General features: G+C 43.1%; 1 protein-coding gene across 2 annotated transcripts; it reads right to left on the bottom strand.

Annotated features, from left to right (window-relative positions):
• Window positions 1-5,249: 5,249 nt before the first annotated feature.
• Window positions 5,250-11,102, bottom strand: vgll2b (vestigial-like family member 2b). Of its 2 annotated transcripts, none has more exons than XM_084382201.1 (4): window positions 10,790-11,102; window positions 10,006-10,351; window positions 7,609-8,061; window positions 5,250-6,285 (listed from the first exon to the last, which is right to left on the bottom strand). In XM_084382201.1, exons 1-4 carry the CDS (start codon window positions 10,874-10,876, stop codon window positions 6,242-6,244), a joined length of 930 nt encoding a protein of 309 aa, XP_084238327.1. In that variant the 5' UTR covers window positions 10,877-11,102; the 3' UTR covers window positions 5,250-6,241. The 2 variants fall into 2 exon arrangements, with proteins under 2 accessions (XP_084238327.1, XP_084238328.1); XM_084382202.1 differs by having other exon boundaries at window positions 10,917-11,102.
• Between the last annotated feature and the right edge of the window lie 573 nt (window positions 11,103-11,675).

Raw genomic sequence — 11,675 nt, 5'->3', positions numbered from 1 at the left:
AGGTAACCTTAGTAACTACAGTATGGCACGCTGGAAAGTGCATGAGAATGGAGGTGCTTCTCGGATATGTAGGTGGCGCTTACCTACTGAAAGTTTGTTTGATTTACATGAATGATCAGGTTTAATTGAAACCTTTATCAAACTCCTCCACATGGGGCTGAAGTATTTTCTCTTTTGCTTAAACAAATCGAGCAAACCACGTCAAAATGCACACATTCAAACGAATAGTGAACCTTTACGAAGGATTTGTAGGGACTTGGTGTGAGACTGTGAGCGCAATCTGATGAATTGAACTCTCCTCCACCTTTTCATGATTCATGAAGGTGTTTCCATTGGCAGTTGTTCATGATTTCCTTTCTGTTTCCATGCACACATCCTGTTTTCAGCTTGACTGTATTTAGTCTGCATGTCATGTCAGGAAGTGCATAGGCAGATTTATTTTAATATCAAGCCGACAAAAACACGTAAGGAAACCGAATAACGAGAAGAAAAAGCAGAAACCAGTGCTGGGAACTTATTCAGTGAGTTCACTCTGATGGGAACTACAGTGTGAATTCTTCTCCATATAAACCCTTTAACACATAATGTATTTACGCTCTGTACATCACTGTGATTACTAATTGTTGTATGAGTGTCTCTCTGCCCTGCCCTCCTGCTTGCCTGTTGTCTCTCTGTCTGTCCGTGTGTCACAAGGCCTGCGAGTCGTGAAATGTGAGACCATAAAGACGCCGTGGCGAGAGCAAAAACTGAGAGCAAAGCTAAAAGTTTACGGATGTCGTTGAACTCTATCAGCTTGTCTCGTGTTTCTACAGTCAGACTGTGACAGTGTTTGTACACATGCTCGGGTTCCTTCCTGTAAAAACAGTGCAAATAGTTTGCCAGATAATAACACTGGTACATGATGGAAAACAACAGAAACAGAGGAGCTGCTTTTGATATATTTACAGCAGTTTGGTATTTTGAATAAAGAAATAGGTTATCTACTTCATGTACAGTTAAGTTGGGAGTCCAGTGGTTCCCAACCAAAGGATCACAAAATAAATCTGAGAGGTTGTGAGATGATTAATGAGGCTCTTTTCTTATCTTTGCCTTTTGTTTGCGAACAATTGGATGCTTTCATCTCGTTGAGCTTGGAACAGGTTTTAAATGAAACCAGGAGAGAAGTTAACTCGTAGACGTCTAAACGTGAGGAGAGGAGCCAAATGGACACTGCTACTTGGGGCCTTGTGATGTCAAAAGCTCGTCATGTTTTTTTTGTCCAAATAAAATCAAAATCTGAAAACAACTTGGAACAACAGGTTTCAAATAAATGCAGCAGAGTAAAAGGTACAGTGTTTCCCTTTGAAATGTAGCAGAGTGGAGGCAGAAAGTGGTGTAAAATTGATATACTCAAGAAACATTTAAGGACTTTCAAATTGCAGAGTATAGTACTTAGCCACTATCCACCACTACAGTTGGCCAGCGGCTCTCTGCATGCTTTTCACCTGTTTTTAAGTACGCTTAGCTTGAGCATAATCCTTTGTGATGTTTTTGTTTTTGCCAAAAAAAGGCCGGAAAATGCTTGCCCTGTAGTCACTTACATTGAGTTTTACTAAGAAACTAAAAGGTCAAGTGCAACTTTATACAGACATAGAGTTTGTGATGTACCTGCCGCACTGTAAACCATTTACAACAACAGTCAAGTGACAGGATTGGGTCATGAGACAGCACAATACAAATACGGCACAATAAGAAAGCCTCATAGATCAAGGTTTGTCTGTGCATGTGGCCTTGAGAAAGCTTAAAGTTAAGCATGTAAAGATGTCTATCCTTACGACTAGATTTACGAGGACATGTGCGTTCGTGCGTGCAGCGTTTGACGGTTGTTTAATTGCACAAAAAAAGAGTTTTCTGTGATTTCTTTGCGTAGCTTTCACATCTTTTGGTTGCAAGTCATTGTGTTTTATTTGTTTCCTACTGCTTGCACATGACCGTGATGACCATTAGGTTATAGTTCTGGAAATGACACATTAACTATCTGAAATGCAAAACAGGGGATAGACAGGTTATGTGATGTAAGGCAAGTAAAATAAGCCTTTGTTTACGGCCTTATACAGTCAGTAAACAGGTTGAGTGTCAGCTAGTAAAAAGATTAGAATAAGATCCACAGTAGTCAGTTAAGTGGAATAACAATAAGTGGTTTATGATGTAGACATTGATTAAATTGGATGATCAATAAAGGCAAATATACAATATGGATCACAGTTATTTCAGATAGAATAGAGAATATTTGTAAGACTGGTTCTTGATTGGTTTTGTTTTGATTCTTGTTATGATCAGAGTGTGAGTCTGCACTTTATATCATATGACTTTTACGGGTGACCGGTCACAGGGCTGGTGTTACTGTAAACGCTGACTCAATGCATTGACACCGTGCGTGACATCAGCCGTTCTCAGGAAATGCTGGTTAATGTTATGGACTGATAACACTGACTTCCCCATTTTGAAGTTTACCAGGGTACTGTCCGTGTATGGGGACATTATAGCAGGTTTTTTTCCAAAACTACTTTTGGTCAAATTACATCACAACACACTGCACACATCATTAGATTTTCTGACTCATCACTTACAGCACTCATATGGTCCAATGATACATCATTTATTATTTAAGTAGTCATTTTACATATTATAAGTGTAACATTGCTGTTCCAATACCTTGACAAGGAGATACATTTATTTCCTATAAGCTAACTGTAAATTATGGCTGCAAGATTGTCCAAACACAATAAAATATACCTGCTATTCTTTCCCGGAGCCTGCTGTCATCTTCAGATGTCTTCTTTTTGTTTGACCAACAGTCCAAAACCCAGAGATATTCAGTCTGCAACCAAACACAACACAGACAAGCATTAAATCTGCACATTTAGGAAACTGGAACCAGCATCATGTCGGGCATTTTTACTTGAAATAACAGCCGACACATTAATTGGTTGTCCACATTTATTTTTTCTTTTCATCGACTCTTAAATTAATCAATTAATCATTTGAGCTGTAATGTTAGTATTCAAAACAGGTTTATTTTCTTAAACAAACAAGTATGAAAAGGTAGACTTTGTGTTACACATGCCAGACAGCCTGAAACCTTTAAACCACTCTCATTGCCTCTGTAGTTACTGCTCTCAACCCTTGTAGGCCAGAGTATCTCTGAAGTGTGAAAACTCTGCTTCTGCAGTGTTATAAACACACCAGGAGAGGGCAGCATTTCCCTAGGCTTTGCTTATACATCAAGTCAGCTCATAAGTTCACATTGCTCCCACACATTCAATTGCATGTCAGTTATAACATTAAGTACTTCGAAGTAAATTGAAGTATTTTTTTATGCTGCTTTCTCTGTGAATTTAACACGTTGAATTAATCAGTGCAGATGAGCAGTATGATCAGCATCCATAATGATTAAGCTTGTAAAACAGTGAGTTCCTCCATACAAACTGTTACAGTATGATGGTCACACATGGCTATTATCAATGCTATGTGGATTTATAAACATCTGAGTGATATAATGTGACAATAGCTGTGGGTGCATACTAACTATGGAGAAGATCCTGAAGGATCCCGTGTGAAAAGGAAACCCTCTGACCCAGTGACAATACGAGTGTGAAAAGGCAGCGGGCTGCTTGGCATGGCCGCTCTCCCCGGTAAACTCTTCTAATTTCATTACTCTACATGATTCCTCAGCTTAGAGCCAATCACATAGTTGGCTGCTCTCTAGCGGGGGTCACGCATAACAGCCGCTAAATTGTGACAGTGGCCCAGACCGGCATACCTTAGCACATAATCTGATTATCGGATCAATAACACAGCAACATTTGGTGCATAGCTGGGATGGCTGGCCCCTTCTCTGGTTACACATTGCTGGCATTCACCACTCGTTCCCACTTTATAGGTGACAAAGTGTGAATGCGAGCAGGAATTCAAATGGAAGGCCTTTTAAATAAGACGAGTTGCATAGCGTAGCCTTGATCACATCTGGCTGTGCTACTGTCTCCACGATTCACACGGCTACTAAAATATCCACACATGGATACAGAGTGCGGGGATGAGAAGCTGCACATAATTAGGCCTTAATTGTATATCAGGTGTGTTCTGTCCAATATTGAGACAATTTTCTTGAAGCTAATATTAGCATTAATCCAACGGAAGTATTAGTATTTGCTTACAATGTCCTCTGATTTAGCAGCAGCTCCAGTACTGTTGTTATAATGTCATGCAAGGTAAACATTTAGGAGGGAGGTGCCCAAACTTTTTTCCTTGGAGGGCCAACATTTAAATTTAATGGTGAGCTGTGGGCCAAAAGCAGCCACCTATTATACTGTATTGTGTAAAACAATGTGTAATTAGGGATCTATTATATTTGATATTTAAAGGTGCTCTGTGGAACTGCTGCGTTGTGCTGGGAGGTAGTCGTTCATTTATTACTCCATTTCTAAACTAACGTAAGCTGCTGTTCCTCTTTGTTAGCGGCGCAGAGAGGCACCGAGACAAGGCACTCGACAACGTGCATTAAGTCTCATCTATTGGACTGGCGTGCAAAATCGAACTTGAGTCATTCACAAAGACATCCACAGTCCAGCAGCATTAAACAACTTGCTGCTGCTGGAAGCGTCGTCGTCATTTTAGTTAACTTCCTGCCTGTTTTGCAGTTAGCAGTCCCTCCCTCCTCTCTGCGTCACCACACGCACATACAGCGGTAATCACTGAGGATCCTGCTTTCTACAGACAGGACCTCTTTATGGAGTTCTCCGTCCTGATTGGATAAAGTAGGCAGGGATACCATAAAATGTACTTTCTCTTTTACTGCATGAGCAGAGGGAGGAGAGACATGGGTAACTGAACAAACACTTTGGTATTACTGCTGGAATATAGAGCTATTTAACAAGTATTTAAATACAAATATATCACTTACAGCAGCTTTAATATATGCAAATCACTACAAATTGTTACATAGAGCCTCTTTAAAGAGCAATTCTTCCTTACAAAAATGAAACAGCTTGAACAGCGATTCATGTCATATATATCTATGTTTAATTAGGTTTTATTTTTCTCGAGAAAGAGTTGGCGGGCCAAATTGAACCTTATGGCGGCCAACTTTGGGCAGCTGTGATTTTGAGAAGGGGCAATTTACCAAAAAATATTTATTGACATCACAATCTTCTTGGACACAAATCTGAGAACTGACACACACACGTAAAAATCCCAAAATATTTAGAAAGTCCAAAAATGACACAGAGAACTTTAATGGAACAGCATCATCATATTGAAACACAATCTCTGAGTCTGTTCAGAGCAACAAAAATATAATAAATACTTGTTGAACTGATCACATTTTTGACATGTTTTTGACCTTTATTTCCCACAAAAGCTTCCATCGTACATACATGAGAAACTCCTCCAGAAACACCTCTGTCGACACGCTCTCGCTTTAGAAAACAAAATAAACTGAATCACGATCATTTCGGAACACTGGCCTAACCAAACATTTTTAGAAATGCACATAAACACCAATAAATAGAAACACTTTATTTCAGAGAACAAAATGATATCATAACAACCAAAAAAAAAAGGCATCATGACAGTCACAAAGCACAACCCGCCATAATTGCTGCTCCTGTTTATCGCTGCATGTTGCATTTGTGCAATGCAGATAAGTGGATGATGACGACCACTGTACCAACAAAGAGCATGAGACAGAGATAACCAGGGACGTTGGAGGGAATCCCTGCTCGCCGCTATCCATCCCCCTGTCCCCACATTCATCCCTCTATCTCTCTGTCCTCTGCAAAAGTCTGTTGTGATCCCGTCTTTCTCAGTCCAAACAGGTCACTGTGGCTCGCACCTCGCCAAGGTCTGTGCTGCACCGGCAGCGTCAGGAGAGAGAGAGAGAGAGAGAGATGCGAGCAACAGCACAGATTATAGCCAGTGACACTCTCTCGCTCTTCCTTTCTCTCCCTCGCTCTGCTTTATCTCCATGGTGCACACACGTCGACCTGGAGCAAGGCTGTATACTGGCAGGGGAGGCCAGGAGCAGAGAGAGGAGAGGGTGGATGGATGGGGATGGAGTGTGCGTGTAAGTGTGTGTATGTGTGTGTGTGTGTGAGGGAGAGGAGGTGGGGGGGGGATAAAGGGACACGCTGCCTCAATAGCGGAGCAGGTCCAGGGACTAATTGGATCTGGTAATGGCTGGTCAATGTGACTGAAGGGCTCGTTAGAACCAGTACAGCTCCTTGCCTTTCTTGTGCTGCTGGAGGCCTGAGAAAAAAGGACAAGGAAACAATGAGGACAATGGCGAACAACAGAACACAGGTTGTCATGGAGCCTACTTTTGCCAAACATCCTGTTTTAGAGGAGCTTCTGTGATGATTATGATGTATTGTGTGTGTCTGTGTGTGTATGTTTGTGTAAGAGGATGGTGGGAGTGTCTATGGCATCTATGGCGTCTATGGGGTGTGTTTATTTGTGTGAACGGCTGTCGGAAGGCACGAGTTCCTCTGTGTTTGGGTCAATTAATAACATGTAAAAGCAAAATTGGTGCACTGAAGAATTTTAGCCTATCAATGACTAATTGCTACATTTAGTATTTAGTACCTAACATAAAAATACTTTCATAAAAGGCTAAAGGTTTTGATTTCACATATTAATCGTGCCTTAAAGGTGCTATATGTAAGAATTGTCCAACTTCAATTCACACGACAAACAAATTGGTTTGAATAATTGCTAACTGCTGCTAACTGTATCCTTTTCATACATCCATGACTGTTAGCTTGTTAGCTTGTTAGCCAGGGGGAGTGTTGGTGATTACACCGCTAGCACTGGAGCTTTGGACCACTGGGAGAAACAGGCTTTACAGGCCTGGAGCTAGCTGATTAGCATGCTAACCTCAGTGTCTCTCTCTCGTCAACAGAATACACAGTCACGGATACATACTGTTGTTTCCTCACATGCTGTTGATAATTTTAGTTAATTTCTGAATGTTTTGATCTATAATTCTTACATATTGGACCTTTAATTGGTAGAAAAAGTTGACTTTAAATGCAAAAAATCACAAAAATAAGTTTTAACATTCATTTGACATGTTACATGTGAGATTTACACTGGATCAAAGTATATATTATTGAAATTCAAGTTGTTTGAATCCATTGCTACCAAGAATTTGATATAACTCCTTGTAGTTTTGAGATTTGAGATTTAATTAATTACATTGTGTTACTCATTTGTTTATTTCTTCAGAATTACACAAGGAAATACAGATTTCAATGGTCCTTTGTGACTAACAATTAAAAAGGATGTATAATTCATGCTATTTCTATGGATTTGTTCAGCTTAGATGGTATTTTAAGTGCCGTAAAGGGAATGATAAACTTCCACTGTGGACATCATGGGTTAAGTGTGCCTTTATTATGTTCAACACTTAGAATAAGAATAAGGAAAAAAAAGCATCTGTTTCTCAAAGTATCGTAGCTACTGTATAAGATGATCCAAACTTTCCACTTGCCTTTTTCTACACTGTGAATAAAAGAACATTTTCATTGTCCAAACAGTATTGGAAAAAGCCTGACACAGTTGTGTGGTTACCTGCATCCATGTTGAGTGCCAGCGACTGGCTGACATCTGCAGGTTGAAGCAGGCTGGGCCAGGAGGCAGTGGGCTCCAGCTTGCTCACCTCATAGTGGCTTGGCAAGGTGGGGAGATGAGGTGGCCTCACCGTGGGCATGAGCAGGGGCCCGTAGTGGGGCTCCAAAGCAGACGGTGAGTACAGTTCGTGGAGAGGCCGTGGGGGCCCGTAGGCCTGGGCCTGGGGATATGCCCAGCTTTCTGGGGCGTGAGGGTGGGAGTGAGGATGAGCGTGTGGGTGAGGGTGAGCGTGCGGGTGCGGGTGCGGCAGGCCCGGGTGCAACCCTGAAGCGTATGGGTCCATGGAATAGGAAGGAGCGCCCGTCTCACAGTGGGAGCGACTCTGAGGCGAGGAGTAGTTACTGTCCCAGAAGGAAGGGGGGAAGCTTCGTCGACTGCTTGGTGAAGGGGTATCTAAAGATGAAGGAGGATAAACAACAATCAGATTTAGGCCAAGTCACGAACAGTTGCACAACTGTGTAGCTAATCACTTGATTTATGGAGACAAACGTTGTGCGGGGAGGAACCCATGCTAGAACGTTGATGTCGCTCACATGACTGCTACACCCTCTAGCCCAGATATCTTCCCCATTGGATCATACTGTCACACAGCCCGAGCCCCAACAAGACACAAATAAACACAACCACGTTCTAGCAGACAGACAGAGAGAGAGAGAGAGTGACAGAGAGAAAGGTAGAAAGAGAGACGTCCCTATATCCTAGAGTTCTATATAAGGCCGACGCTCTGACCTGGAGGGAGCCCAAGGCCTTAAATCACTCGCTGTGGTGACATCTCTCACTCTCATGTCAGCCCGGTACTTCTGAAAGTCTCACAACACACCCATGCACACACACACACACACTCAGACATGCAACCCTGTGCTAGCACCCACCGCCCCTCTCCTCTGTCTCCTGCACCCCCACCTGTTGTTTTCTCTGCTCCCCCCTCTCCTCGCCCTTGACAGAATGTCAGCGAGCCATTATATGTTTCTAGCAGTATACTTTTATATTTAGATATTCCTCTGAAAACAGACACCACGCAGCACCCTGAGAGGTAGTGTTTCCCTCTGCCCCTATCCCACCGACTGCAGCGTATATAAATCTGACGGGCAGGCAGGCGGGCAACTGACTGAGCACCCATTGTGGGGCAAGAGCTGGAGCGAGAGTCAGAATGGCAGCCGCGGAGACGTTTGAAGGGGATACGCCGGCGAGGCTGTGCGCTTACGGCCATGTATAAACATAGCATCTGTTGTGAGGCAGGAAGCGTGTGTTAGTGCCGAAATGAAGACGTCCGACTGAACTAGGAAAGAGACTAACAGCGACAGCAGAGAGAGGGAGAGAGGAGAGGCCATAGGCCCTACATGGATATCCAAGAGACGTCTGCAGGCTGCTGGTGGAAAGGGTGTCAAAAAGGTTGCCAAAGCACACAAGACCATGTAATAACTAAACATCAAAAGTTGCCTTTAATAATTTTGGAGATTTTTTCACCGCAAAAGCTAAAAACAAATCTAGGTGCGCATGCTTTCTCTTGCTTTTCCTTTAATTGTTACCCTAACCAGAGTGAAAGAAGTCCCTTTGACTCCCAACAGCTCCTGATCTTCATGACCTCTGAACCCTGCTCCCCGCCCTCTCCAGGGACAACAGTCCCAACAAGCAGCTCTTAAGTGCTGTCACCGGATCACATCACCTGTCTGACGCTCTGCTGTGCTCTGCAGAACTGTCAACTCACTCTGTGTGGCCTCAAAAGACAACTGTGGCACCTGTGCTCACATAAATAAATGGAAATGATGAAACTGCAGAGCACAAAACCAGCCTACACTCAGTTCACCCAACATACAGCAGGCTGGTGTGACTCTCTCTCAGCTTAACTGGTTCAGTAACAGTCCAACTGGGGCCCTAATTATTTTTGAGATTTAAAAAAATTGTTTTAAGGGCAATGTGTACATTTTTTTTGGTTACTCTGGTGATATGCTGCCCCCTATGTGTTTGGAGTATGAATTTGACAGGTGGCCAATTCTGACATATTGCACCTTTAATGGTTTTGCGTAATAAAATGGTGCTTGTTGTCTTTATGTTTACACACTGGACGTGAGATTTACTAAGAGTTTGTGCTTATCATTACACCAACGGATGTAGCCAACTCAAATCTGTGGTTTTACTAAAGGTCCAGTGATTATACATGAATGAAAACATAATCATGAATATTATATTCCTTCTATAAATCCTACATACTGGACCTTTAAATCCCTCCATTACAATGAATGGGCAGCATATCTCAGAAAGTTCACTGCATATACACAGACAGGTGTGTGCTTTTATTCTTATGAATAGTCTTTAGACATGGACAATGCGGTCTACCTGTGCCCCGTTGGTCTGATGCCCGCCGTTTGCCCTCTCCATCCATGTAGGTACTGAGGGCCCTGGAGAAGTGCTCATCCACCACACTGCTGATGTCCCCCTGGTAGTAGGTGAAGAGGACACAGCGAGAAGTCAGATACTCTGCCTCGGGGGCTTCCTGCTTCTCCTTGGGGCCCTCCTCTGGCCTCAAAGCCGCAGGCGTGAAAGAGGATGAGGAAGAGCTGGATGAAGATGAGGAGGAAGTTGATCCTCCGGGGCCTGGGCCCCCAGACATCCCCTCGGGACCCCTGGGAGTGTCCATAAAATCCCGGCAGTGAGAAGAAGTTCTGCTCAGACCTGTGGGAGCCTGCGAGGGGGGAGTCAGAGAGAGGGGGGTAAGACAGGTGTTGCAGAGGACAGTCCCAGAGCTGCCTATGAGACATTTTTGACATAATGTTTTTCTTTGTGTGTGGCAGCACGGGCATGTGCGCGCGACCGAGCAGTGCGCGCGTCAACATATGACTTGTGTGGGTGCAGAAGGACTTGTGTGATTGTTAAAACACAAACAGCACTGCAAATATAGATGCTCATTAATGACTTATTAAATGAAAAAAATACTTAGCCAGCATTACAAAGATTTAATAAATACACGTGACAATGTATCCATCAGTTTTTTTGCTTTTACGCACAAGTTGCGTAAACTAGCCTAACAGTTGCTCCTCTTATCAACCACCCATCTCCCTGCTAACACTGAAAATCAGAAAAAAATATGACAGGAACATTTAAACGGTCGCTCACTTCCTACCTGAAAGCTACTGATAAAAGCAGGAGCAGTCGGTGCGTACGGTGCGTAATGTCCATAGGCTGGGTACATAACATCCAAACAGCTCATGGTAAATGAGCGGTGTCCTCACTGTTCTGTGGAAACCGACCTTGCTGTGAGAAAGAGGAGAGACAACATTCCGGGCTTGTCTTTTAGCCGAAGAGAAACGCGCTCGGTTGATCGCTGATCAGTGTGGAAAAAGCCCTCGCCAGACTCGACATAGTCACCCCCAATAGAAGGAGCGCACCTCTCCTGCTCCCTGCGTGCGCCACGACAGCTGCGGCAGCAAAATGTGGTGAGGTTTATGGAGCAAGCATGAGGGTGTCCTGTCCTGTACATCTCTGTGTCAACCCCTCCCACCTTCACCAGACAGCAGCCCTCCATCCCCCCCACACACACCCCACTATCACACAACATGTATGGCAGATTATTGATTGAGGGGATTGTTTCCTTTTGACATTAAAAATAAACTGATGATAGCTGAAATTATTGAAAGCATATGACAGATAGATAGATAGATAGATAGGCAGAGGGAGAGAAAAGATAGGTGTAAATCATGTCAAAATTTCCTTTCTAATGTTTTCTAGATAAAAGCTAGAAACCACCTGTGACCAATCATGGCTCCACATCTTCTTCATCCGTGTAAAATAAAGGTTAAATAGAAAGTCAGCCAGCTACACAAATAGATCTGGATGAAGTCATGGAGCCACCACAATGAGCACATGATACATGCGATACAGTGACTTTTTATTTCTTTCCATGTACTGTGTGCGGGCACTGACAAAACTTTGTGTTCAGTCCAAGCTGGAAGTGTATCCATGGTCTTAAAACAGCCATCGGTTGCCAAGTAAACCCCGAAGTCATCTGA

Source organism: Pagrus pagrus (genome assembly GCF_965226575.1).
Source record: "Pagrus pagrus genome assembly, chromosome: 18".
Taxonomy (NCBI): Eukaryota; Metazoa; Chordata; class Actinopteri; order Spariformes; family Sparidae; genus Pagrus; species Pagrus pagrus.
Note: the sequence above shows the minus strand (reverse complement) of the source record. Positions and strands in the feature narration are given on the sequence as shown.